A 20,080-nucleotide genomic window follows, 5' to 3' on the forward strand; every position below is an offset into this window, starting at 1 on the left:
TAGCGTTTTCGCTTGCCGGCCTTTTGGCTTCTTTCAGTTTGGCATTATTTCTTCTCTTTGCACTGTCAAAACTGCGCCACTCGTCGCAACACGCGATGGAGCGGGCCACCCCGAGACGTGTTTCCAAAGTCGTCCTTGTACCACTTGTATTGCGATTCCGACAGATGGCGACACAAGTTCCGCCCGAGAGCACGAGCGGCTTTAAAGATAGCGACCTGCCCATGCTAGCAAAATTCTATGTGCCGAATTGCTTATGGCTTGTTTGACTTTGTTAGTTCTTTCTGGGGACACCAAACCGTCTGGCTCTGCAATAAATACCCATTTCTCCGCTGTATACAGCCTTTTTTTTTTACACATGGACATCGCAATTTTGGTTTTTCCGATCAGATGGTAGCACCGTTATGAAGCCAAGGCCGCAACCGCCATTCTGGGCAATTAGGTGCTTCGTTCTTCTAGTACGTGGGTTCTGTTTCCGACGCTACCCAATGAACTAGAGTCGTTTGGCGTTAAGCTAGCCATTGCAGGGCTTGTGTGTGAGTTCTGTGTTGTTTTATTACCCGAGGAAGATTTCTCCAGCGGATTTCAGGTCCTAATCCGCTGCTAGTGTGGGTGGTGTAGCAAGCATCGGTAGAAGTGGTGGTGGTTTGGGGGGCACTCCCTAATTCATCGATGCAAGCACAAAACAGAGTTATACTAGGTTGACAAAAGAGAGTTATACGAGGTCGGCTAGGTTTGTGATGAGGAAGAAATTTTCCTCTTTGAAAACGATAACGATAAAGCTGTTATTACGGAAAATGAAATTAAAGCAGTCATTCCCGACGTACGCAGAAATTTAGCTCCTGGACCAGATGGCCTACGAGCCACATTTGTACAATGTCTATACGATATTTAAAAAGTATTCTTTCTCGATTTTTACAATGCAAGTATCAAAACAGGATACATTCCAACATGCTGCAAGGAATCAAATGTAATCCTATTGCCAAAATCCGGAGATAATCAAGGAGCCAACAAATATAGACCAATTGCAGTCAACTCTATATTAGGAAAAATGCTTGAAAAGCTAATAAAGACAGAATACACTACTTCCTAACCAAGAAAAAGCTCCATAGCACAAAACAATTCGGATTCACCCATAACACTTCGGCAACCATCGCCTTAAACGAGTTAAAAAAGAAAATTGATCTAGCAAGATAAGATAAAGCGGTATGTGTTGTCATCTCTGTAGACATAAAGAACGAATTCAGCTGTATCAAATCATCAGTCATTGTAAACTTTCTAAAAAAATCAGGCTGTCCAGGAAATGTGATCATTTCGACTCATATTTTTTTAAAATAGAAAAATTGTCTATGACATGAAGGAATCAAGAATTTAATTTCATCTTAAGTCAGGCTCTCCGCAGCGGTCACCTTTAAGCCCATTATTTTGGAACACAACAGTTTTAGGTCTCTTAAATAGCAAGTTTCCTATCGATGTATACATCCAGGCCTTTGCCGACGACATAACCTTAGTAACTAGAAGCAATTCGAGAAGTAGTATTGAGAAAAAGGCAACCGAAGCGCTCAAAATAGCAGAAAACTGGGGAATAGACAAAGAACTTACATTTACACAACAAAATCAAAATTCACTGTAATAGGTGACAAGTACATAAAAGACCAACCATTATCAAACTCGGAAACAAAAAATTTTGTAAAGAATTTAAAATATTATGCGTCTATATAGACAACAAACCCAGTTTTAACCCTCATATGAAATCTGTAAATGAAAAAGTAAAAAAAAAAACAGCGTAAAAAATTTACAGCATACAACTCGGGTCTTACCAGCAAACACCTAAAACAAATTTATATCAGAGTTATAGAAAGGACCATAGTTTATGCCGCTCCCATTTGGTATAACAAACAGGTAGTAATGAGAAAAAAACTAAGAAGTATTCAAAGAACAAACCTCATTAAAATTACCCAAGCATTTAAAACAGTATCCATTCCGGCCTTACACATCATAGGTAATGTCCCACCAATTCATCTGACGATCGAAAAAGAAATCGAAACATTTAACGCACTGTTCGCCGGAAAACATATCACCTGGAAAAACCGTGCTTTTACCGGAGACCAAATAAGTTACAAAGTAGATATATGGCAGCTATATCCAGCAGATGAGATATCTCTTACCTATATTTCACAACCAATTTCACAGACAGACTTTACAGTATATACAGACGGCTGCCAAGATAAAGCGGACATAGGAGAAGCTTTTATAATTCTAGATAAATCTGTCAAAACAGTAGAAACTAAACAATACAAACTTCCGGAGTACAGCAATATCTTTAAGGCAGAAGGAATCACGATTTTAAAATCAATTGAATACCTCCAAACTAGCTTCAAAGAGGGTAACGTAGAGTTGTATACTAATAGACTATCAACCATAAAAGCAAATAGCAATCCAAATAATCAGAACCCAGATATATTTAAAATTAAAGAAATGCAAAACAATATAGAAACCCAGGTCAAAATAGCGTTAACTTACATTAAAGGACACAGTGGTAATTTCGGTAACGAAATAGCGGATGAAATGGCTAAGAAAGCAGCAAAATATGGCGAAAAAATTGACTGGCCTATTTCACTACAATTTATCAAAAAAATAGCTTAATATTAACCAAAGAAAATACTGGAATGTTGAGTGGCAACAAGAAGGAAATGAAAGCTGCACAGTCCAATGGATAAAAAAATGTTCACAAAATTCCGGCCCACTTTACCACAAACATTATACGTCACAGTTTATCATTGGACACGCTAGATTTCCGTTTTATTTTCACAGGCTTGCCATTACAAATAATAACATATGTAAATACAACCTACCAGCAAACAGTTTCGATCACTATTTACAGGACTACCCAATAACACACGAACACAGAGAACAACTTCTTAATATCCATAGAAACGACCTTGCAAGAAGGAAACCAGAGCTAATAAAACACACCGAAACATTAAAAATTTTCACAGAAAGGACAATGATGCTAATATTCAATAATACTAACCCCTCAAATATTTTTTCATAATTTCACACACACCCAGAAACAAAGTCAGCGGCAAATAATGCGATACTAACTTTTAGATATTTTGTATTTATCTGTTTTCTGTAGTGAGCCATCTTCTCGGTAATTATCTTGTTTAATTACCTTTTTACATTTTTTCGACTCTTAATCCAGACGTCCATTTTCAATGTATTTAATTTACCCGTTATACGCCTCGAGATTCGCGATCGCTGCGCCGCCTGCCGCCGCTTCTCCGCGGCGTTTGCGGGATTAGCGCTGCGTGGCTGATAGGTGGTCATGCAGTGTTTTGGTTTTCTTTCGCTTCTCTTTGCCTTTCCGCGCTCTAAACAACTTGTTATGGTGACGTCTGTAAGCTAACTGCACGTTTAGGCACTTAAAAAAAAAAACAGCTGCGTCTTAGTAGAGCGCTCTAACGCCAACAAGAGCTACCCCGGGAGACGGTTCTGCGCGCATATTGGCCGCTCTTGCGGGCGTCGGCGATGGCAGCAGCATATCACCGCTGTCACCTTCGAACACGTCAGCACAAGTGAATTCTATTTATTGTCGCCTCGTTTAGACCTGATATTGGCACTGTAAGAGGTTGGTTCGTTTTGCAGCGCAGACAACAAATGCGGCTTTGCTTCGAATATGTACGTCGTAGAAAAATATATTTCGGGGACGTGATAACCCAATAGCTGACAAAAACTTGTGCCTTTTATGGGAATATAAGCCACGCGAAAATGTTAAGTACAGAAAAGAAAATGTTAAGTCAGATATGTGCCCACTCATGCCTTATAGTAAGAACCAAGGTATATGTTAATGAAATCACGGGAAAATGAATGGTCTGCAAGTAAGGAATAAATAGAATAGTCGTACGGGAATGAAAAAAAAAAAAAAAAACGAGTGCAGCTTCTGAAATGCTAAAGACGTTTGTTTGAGCAAGGTAGTATTCACCAGACCAACTAGATGCGAAATGCACTGATATTTCGCTAGACATGGGGGGGGGGGGGGGGCGAAGAGGAGGAAGACGCTCAACTATCGTTGTTTACAAATGCGGAGCGAAATCAACGAATGAACGTTCTAGTAATCACACACACAAGCTGCGTGTTCACTTTTCGTTTGTTTTTCGCCTTGAAAAACGGCTTATCACTCGGCGGACTCATTTTTTGAAGAATACAGGGTAGGCAGTTCACAAGCGATACGAGGTGTCGTTGGAAGAGTTGATTGATTGATTGCAGGGTTTAAGGCACCGACGCAACGGAGACGATGATGCACGCCGTAGTGGAGGGCTCCGGATTAATTTTGACCACCTAGAGCCTTAACGCGCGCCGAAATCTCGTACACACGGGCTCGTTGGAAGAGTGTCGTATCTGATAAGGGTCTCTGATTTCGGTTTATGCTAGATCTGCAGTCTCCCTGTGTCATGACTCATATGACGGTGTTTCGAAGAAGAGTTTGGTCACGGACGCGGATTACTCTATAAGCCCATCTTCGCGCTTCTCGTGGAGGATAAATGTAACAGATGAATCTTTGCGAGCGCTCACATCGGGACAAGACGACCCAGCATTAAATTTGTCGTCGTGTTCTGACTATGGAGTGTAATTTTGCATTATCCATCGTACTTCTTTGGTACAATGTTTGTGAAATTTATGCCCCATTGACTTGTTCATGGTACTGATCAATATCTGATATGTGATATTGGCAGGCGTAACTTGCGTGCTGTCAGGTATGAGTGCTCCGCTCGATTTTGTAAGTGCACAAAGTCGATTTACATCATAGTGTGTATGGCCGCAACATGACCATCGGAAGGAACACTGCTTACGGAGACACAGTCACTAAATAGACCTTATGCGAAATTGCTTGGTGATCTAACAACACTGATGTAAACGAGACCGTCGGCCATATTGGTACGGGCGCCGATCGGGAAGTCTCGTATTGTTTACTGTGGAAGAGTAGGTGACAGTAACGCGGTATGGCTCAAACTGGACGGCGTTTTCCGGCTCCCGACCGAGGATTGTGGACGAAGGACTTGTGTGTGCTGCCGACTGTGTCTGAAGACTCATACCACTCGGGGTGCCACGCCAAAGACCCGTCCGAGCGGCAGCGGAGCAGGGCATGCCGCCTAGCCACCGAGGCGCATTGCTCGCCTTCATCGGTGCGGACAAACACGTGCGACTCGCAGTAAGTAAATCCTTCATTGTTTTTTACTTGACGCGAGTTAACCGGTATGAGAATCTGTATAGCACTTTGTTCACCGTTGTTTTCCATGAAAATGCGTAGCGGCGACCCTGTTGCAGTAACCCTGAAAGAGGAAAGCGACAATCGCTAGACCGTACCGCTAGTGGGTGGATTAGGTATTTTAAAATGCTGTAGACCGAATTTACGGGGTGATTTTTGGCGAAGATGTTTACGGAAAGGTTGCTGCTGCTTTCCGTGACGGTCGTCCGCCCGCGCGTTTGCCGCAAAGCAATCAAGCTTTGCGGCGAAGTCAACTACAAAAGCGCACATACGCCTTCAATTTTCTTTTTTTGTGTTTTCATTATTTATTGCGCATGTTCTGCCGCAAAAATCTGTTTGCGTGTCTTTCTTCTCCTTTTTTGGCGGTGGGGTGGTTGTGTTTGTTTCTAAAGCGCATGTTTTTGATGTGCACGAGTAGATAATACAGTAAAACCTCGTTAGCTCGAACTCACTGAACTAGATTTTTTTTTTAATTCGATGGGTCATCGCTATAGCCCGAATGTTTACCTGTTTATCTCGAAAGGTCCTGGAAGTGAGTTCCAGATAATCATATTATTGCTTGCTTAAGTTATGACGAACAAGATTAGGCGGGTACTGGTATCATTACCCACGGTGAGGTTTTTAAATGTTAAACTTCCTTCTCTTGAAAATGCATAAACAAAGCATGCAGAGATACTTGCACGCTCGAACTTGACAAACTATTTTGACATCATTGCTGTTTGAGGTGTAGGTCCGTGCCCTTGCAACAGTGATAAGCAAGACACAAAATCTGGTCATTTTGAGTCTGTTCCTTGCGGCCACTTCTTTCTGCTCTGTCCCTTTACGTAGTAACTGTAGCGGACTAGCCCTGTTCTTCCCTGAGTGCTATTTACTGTTACTCACTCTGTTCTTGCAGGTTGGGCCTCATCCATGTGCTCAGCAGCTGCTTTCGCTCCCGGAAGAAAAGTGTCAGGCCCTATGTTGTGTGCCTCAGGGATTTATACACACGCCCCGCAAAAAAGATTCCACAACCGCAAGCACCCTGCCTAGGGATTTATACAACACCCCCCAAACATCCCACCGACACCCTCCCAAAATCAAAATTCTGCATAAACTCCTGGTGTGCCTCACGTTTGAGACGGACAGTGGGGCGATTGCGAGGCAGCGTGCGATTGCCCGGCGGGTTGCAGTGGAGCATGGAGTCACATCCTGGCTGCTGTGCACCTACTCGCCCTCTTGCAAGCCGAAGGTTTTAAGAGGCGCCACCGGAGCTTGCGTGCACTGAGCTGCCACAACAGTGGGGACAACCGAGACAGCAGGGCATCAAGCCAGCGAGTGTCCAAGACATTGACTGGAGAAGCCCGCGAGAAAATGGCCCCTCCCTTCACTTGCCAATGCGTCTGCTTGATGGACGTCGAGTGCAGGAGCAATGCGAGCAGCAACAAAGTGCCGTGCAGGCGCTTGGGAGAAAACTTGGTAGCCTTGGTAATGGGTTTTTTGCCCCAGTTGTGCTGGGTTTTTTGCCCCAGTTGCCCGGCAAATCGAGAACCAAGTGCAAAAGCTCGAATTTTCCACCGTTAGACCATCATAAAGCAGTGTACGCCACTTCTGCAACGATACGCGGCTAAATGCAACGTAAAAGAAACCAACAACGCACTCCCATACTGTGCGCGCCCGCCAAAGAGGAAATTTTCATCCGCGCCGTGACGGCGTAGTGCGGCAAGAAAAGTTTGTTTACAGCCCTAGGTAAGATGAAGGCTCGTGTAGTGGCTAAGCGGCACCATTTAACAATGAAATGAAGCGGGCGCAGACCCACAGGGGCGAGTAAAGAAACCGCCTAATTTTGGCAACGTGTGGTACTGTTTTCCCGGTCGAGAGCCGCTGTCAGTCGCATGAATAGGTGGCGCACGCTCAGGCTTCATTTAGAATACAAAGGCTGGACCACAGAACTCCAACGCAGCTGTATTTTTCATCCGGACAGCGACTACGGAATACCGCGCTTAGCGAACCAACGACAAATATTCCCTCCCAGCGCACCGCGCCCAGAGTGTCACAAAGGTTGCTCGCGCCGGCATAGTTCGCGTCAGAATGTTCGTTCAAAAGCGTGGAACTTCACGTACCTTTTCTCCATTTGGACCGGTATTTCCGCATTGCATGCACTGCGGCACGAAGCAATGCTCCGGCATTGTAGTCCATCACCAAGAGCGGTCAATGCCCGCCTTCTATGTTTTGCTAATTGGTTTCGGTTTCAAACGACCGTACCAAAATGGCGGACCTAGTTACCGGGGTCGACGTGAGATGGCGGGGCGCATTTTGCATAGGGTCTATTTCAGGGCAGCGGAATTGCTATCAGCTGCATGCAAATGCTGGCTTCGGGACGCCGGCCTGTGACACACGCGCGGCGCTCATATAGATCTCACTAAGATCGCGTCATAAACGTTTATACTCTCGTGAACATACTACACTTGCAAACGGAATGCCTGCTCCACGTTATTCGGTATTTCGAACGCGGACAAACGGTAAATCGCTGTCTTGAACGAGCCCCAAAAGCAACGGCGACGTGGGGGAGCGGGCCGGGGACTCCCGCGCCTGCTTTCGAAACGGGCCGCTAGGGGGATTTCAGTGGCGCCCCTACAGGCCGCGCTCGAGGCGTATACCTCGGTAGAACGGTAAGGGTTTCTGTGCATAAACCTGTTTAATAAAAAAAAAACGTTGAAGGCCAACGTGTGAGGCCGCGCGAAGTTGTTTTTCCAAACGTCTTAATCGACCAGATTTAGGGGAAATCCCCAAGGTGGAGTAAGTTTCTGTAAAGGAAAGTTTGACATCCACCTGTGTAGCCGTATGGCTGCCTTTAGGTGGATGTCAAACTTTCCTTTTCCAAACGTCATGCTCACCTGATGAAATCAAACGAGATGTGACAGATAAAAGCAATTACGACATAAGTAGCTGTGGTAGTGTAAGGCGAGAACAAAATCGCGACACTTGCTTACGAAAAACATGTAGAAAACATCAACATCTTAATGTCAACAACTTCGGACGACGGTGCAGTCTTTCCGTACTCTCGGAAAAAGTTGATCCCACGAAACTTCGAGCTCACAGTCCAAACTCATGGTCGAAGGTTCGAAACTATGAGGTCGAATCACAAGGCATGTACATAGCGGCAGCCGCTTGCCGGTGTCGGGGTCGTGGCCGATGAACGCCGCCGCGAACGCCACACCCACCTGTGTAGCCGTATGGCTGCATTTAGGTGGATGTCAAACTTTCCTTTTCCAAACGTCATGCTCACCTGATGAAATCAAACGAGATGTGACAGATAAAAGCAATTACGACATAAGTAGCTGTGGTAGTGTAAGGCGAGAACAAAATCGCGACACTTGCTTACGAAAAACATGTAGAAAACATCAACATCCTAATGTCAACAACTTCGGACGACGGTGCAGTCTTTCCGTACTCTCGGAAAAAGTTGATCCCACGAAACTTCGAGCTCACAGTCCAAACTCATGGTCGAAGGTTCGAAACTATGAGGTCGAATCACAAGGCATGTACATAGCGGCAGCCGCTTGCCGGTGTCGGGGTCGTGGCCGATGAACGCCGCCGCGATCTCGCCCGTGCGCTAGAACATACGGAGCCCAACATATCATTCTCCAAGTCACCATGTCTTGCCAATATTGGCGAGGAGAAAAATGGTGATTGGCGTTGAAGCCTCCTGGGGATTCACGTCCAGCCAACAACTCAGCGAACACGCTTATTCTACTGCCTCAGACTTGACAGGTCTTCCATCTGCTTGCTCGCTGATTGTCTTTTACGCTCCATATTTTTTTCCTCTGATGTGAGCGGTTATACGACATCGGCACGAGTTCGATTTCTTTACGTGTTTCTTTGCGGCGAAAAGGACCTTCTGAGATTCGAAATTTGAACCATGCTGAGTGAGTGTACTATAAACTCACTTCAGAATGCACAAAGAAATTACGTGTTTTTTCTTGATGGGTACTTTGCCAATGAGGTTGGGGAACTGTCCTGGTTCTCTGGATTTAGGTAAGACATCACCGCTTGACGGGGCGCAAAATAGAAAACTAGATTAACCGCAATGTTTACGCATTGCACTCTTTAGTTTTTGGTACAAAATTGCAAACTACGCTGCTCTTTTGGTGCAGCAACAGATGTACTAATTCGCAAGCTGCAGTCTAAGGTCATAACCTTCGCGAGTTGAAAAGTACTGTCAATAAAAGAACAACACGTTGATGCCTCCAGCTTCAGGAATAATTTGTCCTACACTCACTATTCAGAAGCTCCGTAATCAAAATTTCATCTTACCAGCACAAGAGACAAAGCCTTTTGCGATATGTTTCTCTTTGACAGGTTTAACGACATATTCATGGTGACTCCGAAAGCTCCTGATGGCGTTTCCAACCCTGTGAAACGGAAAACCCATGATGGACCACGAAAAGGCATGGATACAAACTGGGGAATAGCAGCTGCGGCAGCCGTGGCATCATTCTTCAACCTGGCGTCGCAGATCAACTCGGGGTTTTTTTTCGAGGCCATCATGGACACCTTCGGCGTGCAACACGAGGAGGCAGATTGGCCTGAGACAGTCTTCACGATCATGACCTATTCTGGAAGTAAGAAGCACAATACATTGTCTGAACGTAGAAAATCAGACATGTATAATTAAGAATCTCTCGACATTCTATTTTGAACAGGACCCTACTAAATTGCAACACATCTTTAGTGGAATGCCCGAACAAAAACTCCGCTGTAGGCATTGCAAGAAAAGAAAGCCTGGGGCCAGTTTCCCAGATATTAGGTTGGTTTTAGGTGTATTGGTATGTTTTGCTTATTTATACTTTGCGGCGAAGGTAATATCGCTAACGGTGGTGTATAGGGGAGTTATATCAGCCTCGGCGGTGTTTTTACTGACCAAACATGTAACTAACCGACATTTCTTTTGAACGATTTGACGCATATGGTTTGGATCATAAGAAATGGTGTAACAAAGCAATCGATGTCGAAGTAGTAAAATTGGTAAACGCGCAAGCTCTACTGGCTTAGGAATCGTTTGTAGAAAACTCTCAAGGTTAAGCCCTGAGTTAAGTTTAGCATTCGAGCCTAATTAATGGTCTTATATCAGAGCAATAGCCGTTAACAACTAATCGAACTTCAAGGCAATTGCGGGATTCGGATGTGTTGATTTGAAAACTTGGTAATCCTTCAAAGTCGAATTCAGAAATGCTTTATTATATAAGCAGATTGTGACAACGAACCGCTATACTTAGAGCTGTGGAAAAGTTTTTGAAGAAGTTTGGCAGGTGGACGTCGATAAGTCTGCCTGCGGGAGGACACGTTACTGTTCTGGCGTCTTTGCATCTCTGTACGCATAGCGTTTTTTCTCGGTAATTATTTCAGCACAAGTTCACTACAATTTTTTTCTAATCAGGTAACTGCACTGACATTTTGCAGAATATAATAATGTGGTGTCATTGATTATACTGAGAGCCTTGATACCTGCCAAAGAGCCTACAGATGATGAATGCACAGTGTATTGTCACTCCGATAGTATATATGCTCTATGACCAATTCGATGGCACCTCGAAGTCAGGCTTTATGATATTAAAAAAACCATCTGGGTTGACTTAGAGGAAAGCCGCAAGGTTGAATAAAATGCAACATGACATTCCTTTGAAATGCTGCCTTATGGCTACGAAAGGAACCCTAAATACTTTCCCAAAGTCTTCATAGTTGAAGAAAAAGTCGTTCTCTTTAATTCTTTCAGAAATTAAATCCGCCACCGCGCATGTCTTTGCCATCACAGCAAACCTGAAGGCGAACCGTGGATATCAAAAGACCAGAATAACGTAAATTCCAAAGTGACAAACCGGTGCTAGTAGGCTACTATAGGCAAAACTGCCAGTACCAAAAGGAAGGAGAATTGCTGTGTAGAGGTACGGCCGGTATTTAGGAGGTTGTCAAATTGTCCTCGCGCAGAATCTTTCTCCTTCTAGTGCGTTCCACTAACCTAATCGACTAAGGAGACACAATCAAGTGAAGATGCCGGCCACTGTCGCGCACCAAACAGATAGCCTTCTGCTCCATCAGTTGTAGAGAAACTTTTGTAGATGGACGTTGACCGGAGCTCAAACCCTGGATGAGGGTTTTTTATTTATTTCCATGACTTCTCTCAAAGTTCTCCATCTTTCAACTGTCGCCGCTCGAGTCCATTTACGTATGTAGGAAATATTCGACTTTCACCTGTAGTATGGTTAGCGCAGTGACAGCACACCCAAAGGCTGCAGCGGTGACTGGAGGAAAATTAGAATGCTGGACGAAGATGTGCAGTAGGGGAAAGGTAGATTAAGACAGAACTACCTGTAACCGGAAGAAATATTTGGCAAACGCCTTAATGGCAGGGTTCGAATTATTCCAATAGTAATATAAAAATGTATTTCATTTATTGAGAACAATACACGAGTCATTGCGACATTACAAACGAAATACATTTAACAATCATTCAAGCAAACAAACCAAAGGAAATGATCGCGACATATGTAGGATCCAGCCTATCCCAGTTTCTGTAAGTAACGGGATAAGGCCACCTAAAATACACTTCAAGCCCCATCAAAATCCCACTCCCCTCTGAGGTCAATACAAAAAATAAATGATTAAAAAAGTCTTTAAAGGCATTTAAACCATCTTCAGCGACAACTGCTCACCACGGGTCAGCATTTGTATTGATATCTCGGTTTGATTTCGCACGTGTAATAATTCATCGACATCTCCCTAAATATACAAAATAAAATAAAAGCTCTCCCGAATGACGTCGAGATTTTCTGCACATCTGGTGCAGGAACGGCAAAACAAACTCCCTCGTCCTAATAGAAGTACAGCCGTACGCGTTGTCAGCACTCACGACTGTCCTTCAACGGTGGATTTGCGGGCCATGTGACTGGAGCCCTTTTTGCTCGTTTTAACACAAACATATCAGTTTTTATTATGTTGAGCTCAAACAGGTGAAGGCTGCACCGTGGTAGTTTTCACTTTGTTTTATTTTAAGCGCTACTAGAAAGTTGGGCAGCTTCCCACTAGTGGCGCAAAGACTGCGTAAAAAGTGAAGCTGGCTGCCTTACCTAGCCATGTATATGCATATGTATATACGTGCTTACCCTTGGACACTCGGCCATGTTTTCTGCGTGGTGTCGTCATTAGCCCCCCAAAGTGCAAGGAAACTCGATAATTAAAGTGCGTACAGTGTATGCGTTCCCACGTGTTTTTCGGTAGACGTTCAAGATCAGCGAAGGGCACAGCGGGAGGAGTGTTCTCAAATCTTTTGAACTCTTTCGGCGGCGACCGTTCGGCTTGTTTGGTCGGGCGAGTGGGACGCTAATTAAAACGTTGATTAGCGTCGTCGCTTGTCGGCCTTTTGGCCTCTTTCAGTTTGGCATTGTTTCTTCTCTTTGCACCGTCAAAACTGCGCCACTCGTCGCAACACGCGATGGAGCGGGCCACCCCGAGACGTGTTTCCAAAGCCGTATTTGTACCACTCGTATTGCGATTCCGACAGGTGGCGACACAAGTTCCGCCCGAGAGCACGAGCGGCTTTAGAGATAGCAACCTGCCCATGCTCGCCGATTCTATGTGCCGAATTGCTTATTCCTTTTTAGAATTTGTTAGTTCCTTCAGGGGTCACTAAACCGGCTGGCGCTGCAATAAATACCCATTTCTCCGCTGTATACACCCTTTTCTTTTAAGACATTGGCATCGCAATTTTGCATTTTCCCACCAGATGGTATGGTTGTTATGAAGCCAAGGCCGCAACCGCCATTCTCGGCAATTGAGTGCTTCGTTCTTCCAGTGCCTGGGTTCTGTTTCCCACACTACCCAGTGAAACGGAGTCGTTTGGCGTTGAGCTAGCCGTTGCAGTGCTTGTGTGTGGGTTCTGTGTTGTTTTATTACCCGACGAAGTATTCACCAGCGGATTTCAGGTACTAATTCGCTGCTAGCGTGGGCAGTGTAGCGAGCTTCGGTAGCAGTGCTGGTTGTTCGGGGGGCACTCCGTAACTATTCGATGCAAACACTACCGCTATGGTGCCGACCGGCCTATAATCGATATGGGGAACTAAATACGTATTTTGAATGCCGCTAGCTTGGTATGTTTGCCGATTAGGCTTGTCTACCGAAGCAAAGCCGTCAAATGTGGAGCAAGCGCTGCGTGTATGTCTCGCTGACCCCGGCTCACGATGTACGCCCAACGAAACATTTACCACGCTGTATACATCGCCACATACTATTATCCTACTGAACTAGAGTTATGGAGATTGCTGATGAGTATGGGTTAACTGCGAATAAAATGAACTTAACCGCACAACCAGTCACACTACTATTCCAAACCATGCTTGCGCTATGTTGCTCGGAGCCGATCTTTGTCGACCCTCTGCTTGTGGTATGAACGCTTTACGCGGCCACAACGGCTGTTTTGTAATTGTAGTATTTTAGATTTCGTGACAACGCATAAGGATGAGAAACGATAAGAAGCCTTTCTTCTTTTCCACGTTGCGTCCAGCGGTGCTATTCCAGAGGGCCCGGGTTTGAGCGAAGCTCGTGCAAGGCTAAGCTGTAGTGATAATAATAAGCTCATGATAATATTTCGGGGCAGGGTTACAACGCTTTAAAAATTATATTCATCCTGGTTGCTGATTATTTAGGTGATGTAATCGGACCAGGGCAGCGCGCTCCAAGGATCCGCTTCTAGGGAGTGGTGTATGTCTTAGTGCGTTCCCTCGCTCCACTGCTGCGCTGGTGGCTACTGGGGGCGAGCAAATCCAAGTACTTTATTTTATTGGGCTTTTAAACTGTTAATCTGTATTTCGCTAAAAGTTCATTTTGTTTTTATTCCAGGCATTCATACGAGCACTCTTTTTGAAATTTTTCGTCCTCAGAAGTAGTTTCTGCGTCCAGTGGCACACAGTGAAATCACAGAGACTATGGCCAACAGGGCAAGAAAAAGAAAGCGTGTGATGAAATCGCGCCACATTCAAAGCAGTTGCTGCTCGTATTACGTTATGGAAACCCTCCGCTTTGGGACACAAAATTTTCTTGGCGCGGTCCAGTCTGCTTACGTTCTTTTAAGGCGAAATCCTGGCGACGCGTATTAGCAACTTCTTTTCTAACACATTGTACTTGCTGCGCCCTTTTTTTTGGTATAGTTTCTTCGTCTTTTGGCGCGGATTACTTTAATTAGGCGGCTTCTTTTCTGCTATTACGCGGTTGCGTCAGTTTCTTCTCTTTTATTGTTTAGGAACGTTTATTTTGCCGCAGGGCATATATATGGGGGTATGGGTTAATTACGAAATGTGATAACATGAATATGAAAATGTTCGCTTCGCGGATGAAGTTAAGGAGTGAACGATGATGGCGCCCATGTGTACATGCGGCGTATGCGGAGGCGTCGTCTACGCGGACGCCCGTCGCCGCGATGTGCCGCAGTCCCGTCGGCCTCAAGGTGAGGCAGGACCACAGCAAGTGGGGGAGGTCGGCTATCGCGTCGCTGCGGTGGCAAACTGGGCAACCAGGGTTTGTAAAAAAGAACCTCGGTATTAAGGCTAGTGGCGGGTAACGGCGGAAGTTCAGGCCACCCCCTCCCCGAATCCTCCTAAGCGCAACCTCCTCGACACGGGTATGACCCGGAGGAGGGTGGCAGCACAAAGTGGAATGAGAGCACGTGTGCGGCGCCGGACGTGTTCTGTTCTCGTCACCAGGAGAGTGGAATCATCCAGCTTTAACAGGGAAGTCGGAGAGAAAACGATGCTGCCAGTCGGGCTGCTACGTCTGCCTTGCAGTGGTCTGTGAGCACGTCACGTGGAACCCTTCAATAAGAATCTTGTGAGTGATTCCTGTCGCACGTTGGTGAATACTGTGAGCCAGCATAGGGCTACGAATAAATAACCGTAGTAGGTGGACTGCTTGCAGACTATCTGTGCAAACTAAAATGCGTATTTCAGGGTGCAAAGTGATTCCGGTTACAGCAAGCAGAGCCTCTCTAATGGCTACAAGTTCTGCACAGAACGATGATGGAGGTTCCGGGACGTTAAGTCTGGACGTCTTGCTGAGGGCTGAACGGCTAATGCAATGAATGGCAGTGGCAATGACAGTATCTAGTATACTGGCGTCGGTATATAATATGGTGGAGCCGGGTGGAAGGTGGCTATCTGTGTTGGCGATGCAGTGCTTAAGGGCAGACGCCGAAAGGTTGCAATCTGGACGACGAAGGTCAGTTGGTTTGTTGCCACTCAATTGCACGAACTGCCACGGGGAAAGTAATCGCTGCGGTAGGGCTGTTAGCGTATGAGAGACTGCGGAAGCTATTAATGCTCGCGCAGAATCACACAGGGCAGCCTTCAATTTCCGGGCTTCGCAACGTTGATGAACAAGTTCATCTAACGTGTTCAGTTGGGCATGTTCCTGGAGAGCAAGCACACGGGTGATGCGTGGGAGCGCAGTAATTGCTCTCATAGGCTCTCTGCGAATTCCTTCCTGTCGATCCCACTGTGTTACCGTCAAATGCTGGAACTGAGCAGAGTACACGAAGCGCGGTTGTAAAACTCCTCTCACTATTTGTCGCGCCACGTGTGAGCTGGCGCCATCAGCTTTGGGAGCAATACGGCGTACTAGTGACAGCGTTTGAGCAGCTTGGTGTTTAGCCCGAGCGAGCCAAGCTGTCGCCGTTCCTGACTGATGTATCAATAATCCCAGGACTTTGATTGTTGGGCTCTCCTGCAGTGGTTGACCAGCTAGTTGAAGGCGGATGGGACAAGCAGCAAGATTTCGGCAGCCACAGCGGTTGGCAACGGATGTGTATGTTGTTTTACTCGCTGATAGCTGAAGGCCCACCGAACAGGGAAAGGCTACGGTGACATCCAGGGCTGATTGTAGAGAACTCGCTTCAGTTTCCACGTCATGGTGCATTTGTTTGTCTTACTGTGCAAGCAGACTAGAACACGCCACAGCCTCCCTAGAATCGGGGTTCTGCAAGGATGGTGCGCACCTGTCCTACTCCCGTGACATCACGTTCTGGCTTCACGCTGCACGCACTATTCTACAACTGTTACTGTTCGAGTCCACAGTGTTACGAATTTTGCGAAGCGGGCACGTTCGTTCCTCAAAGGTCTCTATTCCGGGCCCATCCCCTAAGGTGCCCTGTGTTACGAAGGAAGGAATAGCAACAAGAAAAAAATCGCGCCAATCCACCCCGTGAATGTGGTTGGAAAGCAAAGCTGTAAACGGCACCCATAACGATTACCCATGCAACGTCACTAGAATTCCCTCTGATCTCTCTACAAATAGTACAGCCAGAGAAAAGTGAAATGCACTTAACCACACGATTTATTACTTCAAAGAGATATTCTTTGCAAGCTTCAATCATTGCATGATGCATCAACGTGATTGGATGAGTTGTATTGGTGTAGCAAAAAATTGAAAACTTTTTGTTATAAAATTAAAGTTCCAACCCGGTGTTAGACGATCTGGCTTCTCCGTCTCGGCACCGCGGACGGAGGCGACGAGATTTGCGGCAGAGAAGGATCAGATTTCTGAACGGCCCAGAGTGCAACCCTGGGGAATGATTCGTTCTTCTTTGGGGCCCATATGCAGTCCGTGCGGCCTGTTTTCTGTCCACCCGCTGAAGCTGGGTAGGTAGAGAGGGCCTGGACAGCAGCATCTCCCATTGCTCTTGTTGGGTAGTTGAAGGAAAGAAAGGAGGGTGCTCATGGCTAAAGTCACACACCCTGATTACGGGGCGGAGTGTTCCTACTTCTGAGCAAAATTTACATTCAGCGTCGTAGCGATTCGGATACATTAAGTGAAGATGCGTAGGCTGTGGGAAGAAGCCCGGATTGTATGAGCCGTAGGGTAGTTTGTGGTTCTCTGGAAAGGTCAGGGTAAGGCGAAGGTACGGTCTGTCTCAGAAGGGGATAATGCTAGGTTATCTCCCTGAACGTGACAAGCGGGTGACTGTCCTCGTGCAGCTCCATAGCACGGGAGGCAAAAGCGCAGGCTCGTTGGGTAAGCGTATTTGTTGCCCTCCCTTGAAGCGTGAGGGGGGGGGTCCAGATGATCTGAACGGAACCGTTTGGGGAGTGGTTTTTTAGCACGCGCAGTGGAGGTCAGGACACCAAACCCTACTGGTAATTCCAGTAGGCTTGCTGGGAATCGATGACTACCCTCTGAGCCCCTGGTTGAGCGAGAGCCAAGGTGATGGCTGCCTCTTCTGCTGCCGTCCTTTCGTGGGTCCTAATCGAGGTACACGCAAGGTGGTTGGTTCTGGAGGTAGCCACGATGATGGCGTATTGCTGCCCTCACTGTTTGGAGGCGTCTGTGTAGATAACTGCATGAACACCACCGAGGCTGGTGTTTAGCACTTGAGCCCGTGCTTTTCGTTGACCCTCGTCATGTGAGGGGTTCATATTTCTAAGCAAAGGGAGCATCTTGAGTTCTAGTCGCCAAGAGTCTGGGAGTACGTCAAGCGGAGTGACATTCTGGGCTGCCCAGCCAATCTGGTGAAGCATGCGGTTACCTTCGCAGTTCTGAGTCGGACCTTCTGGTTAGAAAGATGGCCTTCTATCAGCTTTTCCACCGTGCTGTGGAGCCCCGTGCTAAGCAGCCTCTGTGTGGACGCACTCATGAGAAGACCAATGGCCTGCTCGACCGCCTGTTTAATCATTATATAAAGCATCTCTATGTCTTCCTTGTCGAGAAGAAGACAGGGGGTTGACGTAAGTAACTCTCGAGAGGACAAAAGCTTCAATTAATCGAAAGGCACCGGATTCCTTTAGGCCTCGCTTCTTGGTGGCAACTCGCCTGATCATGTGCATGATTTGATTGTTGCTGTTTTTGAGGCTCTGCACGCAGACGTCACTCTTGGTGTTAGCCTCGAGATGTAGACCCGGAATCTTGATGCTGGGGTTTGGAGTGATGGCCTGGCCATCAAGGAGTATTTGAATGTATTCCTTGGTTTGGCGTGATGGCGGACGACAAGGAGCTGTGATTGTTTACGTGAACACTGGAGGCCACAGGCTTTAGCACATTGGCATACTAGAAGTGGGATGCCATGCATTGGTGTGAGCTTCCTTTAATTTTTGTAACTCTTAGCACATGAGCAAGGTGCGCACAGGACGGCTAGACGGGCGTGAGTGGTCGCGTGACGCTTTCACGTGGCATTCAGCGACAACGCAGGGGGTGTGCTTGGTGAGTACACCAGCTGTCTTCCCAGTCTTCGCGTGGGCTCGTAGCTAAATCGGTAAGACAACGGGCTGTCGCTTTGTTAGTCTATTAGTTCCAGGTTCGATTCCCGGCGGTGCGAGTAAATTCTTTTATTTGTTCACTGGAGTTTTCTGGTGACACCAACGGTCGCGAAAGAACCCTCGGGGGGTAGAGGTAAAAAGCTTTGCTTTAAAAAAAGCTGGGCGAACAACCAATTTAATTTGGCGCACGGCGCATACCACGAGTGTAACAAAGATTTGCTCCAATCCACGCTGTGAAGGTGGTTGGAAAGGAAAGCTGTGAACGACCCCCACAACAATTACTCATGCGACGTCATTTTAAATGACACACGTGGCTCACAAAGAGTGAAATGCGAGGATCTGCCAGCCGTTACCTGCGATTCGCGGGAGCTGGTTGATCTGATTGTGGGGTTTAACGCGCCGACGCAACGCAGGCGATGAGGCGCGCCGTAGTGGAGGGCTCCGGATTAATTTGATTCGCGGGAGCTGGCGTCCCGAAAGCAGCAGCGTCGGAAATGACCGGGGTCGAGCGGCGGATGCCACCGCTGTAGCCAAGCCGTGCGTAGGAAGAAAGAAAACGGAGAGAAGCATGTTTCGAAAGAACACACCGGAACCTAGCCATCCTGACGTTCTAGCTCGGGGCTACACCACCGCGCGACACAAGCGCAGACAGCGAAACAATCCGGCATGTGAGCGTAGTGATTCCCATGTATACAGATTTAAACTAAATGGTTTTGCAAGTTTGAGAATTGCGAGAAAGCTGACGGAACTTTAATTATCGCTATTTATCAGAACCAGTTGCTCCATTCGTCTTTTGTAATACCTATCAAAACACCACCGAAATGGTAGTCAGTAATGAAGACAACCCAGACCCACTCGTGACAATCAGTACGCAAACAGTGTCGTTTCTGTAGGCGCCAGACGTCTGTAAGTGGTCTCTACATTTTGTTTTCACGCCCTGCAATCCAATACTTAACGTATCTTTCCCGTACGACCACTTAATTCCGTCTGGTCCGGGTTTCCCAGGAGGTGCTGTCGAACAAGTCAATCCGCGCGTAGTAAGCGCGCAAATGACGCGAGGCTGCGCCAAACCAGGCCCAACACCGCCGCTAAAACAGACGACAAAGCTGACGGAAGGGTCCCGCTGACGCGCCCGCCGGGGTGAGCACGGGGAGCGCTGGGCAATAGCGCCCTCTCACCACGCTATTTACACTGTGCTCGGCGAGTGAAAAGCGCCCTCCGCCTTTTCAGCCGAGTTGGGAGTTTCTTGTCCCGCACGCCACGAAGGATCCGTTGGCTGGTAGAGGTAGAAAGCTTTGCTTCAAAAAAAAAAAAAAAAGAGCCAGCGCCGGACTTTTCTCGCAAAGTCTTGGTTGGCCTTAAGTTTCTGTAGAGGCAGTGTAGCAGCAGCGTTAAAGTGATTCTTGATAAAGTAGCTGCTGCGAGTCTGATGCTGACGTTGTAGGTTATAGGCAACTTGGGCATGATCTAGGCTCGGTCACAATCCTAGCCAAAAAAAACGCTTTCGCTAAAGAAAGTGGTGAAAAATAGTGGAACATTTTTT

At 46.6% G+C, this 20,080-nt stretch overlaps 1 protein-coding gene across 2 annotated transcripts in view; it reads left to right on the forward strand.

Annotated features, from left to right (window-relative positions):
• The window catches only part of LOC144146836 (monocarboxylate transporter 1-like), a 49,251-nt gene that overhangs the window by 13,974 nt on the left and 15,197 nt on the right, over nucleotides 1–20,080 (forward strand). For both annotated transcript variants that reach the window (XM_077678770.1, XM_077678769.1), the window contains exon 2: nucleotides 9,605–9,867. In XM_077678770.1, the coding sequence (XP_077534896.1) occupies nucleotides 9,605–9,867 (263 nt within the window). The remainder of the gene's footprint in view (nucleotides 1–9,604; nucleotides 9,868–20,080) is intronic.

The sequence above is a fragment of the Haemaphysalis longicornis genome, unplaced genomic scaffold (genome assembly GCF_048455015.1).
Source record: "Haemaphysalis longicornis isolate Haplotype H1 unplaced genomic scaffold, Haemaphysalis longicornis Haplotype H1 scaffold_7, whole genome shotgun sequence".
Classification (NCBI taxonomy): Eukaryota; Metazoa; Arthropoda; class Arachnida; order Ixodida; family Ixodidae; genus Haemaphysalis; species Haemaphysalis longicornis.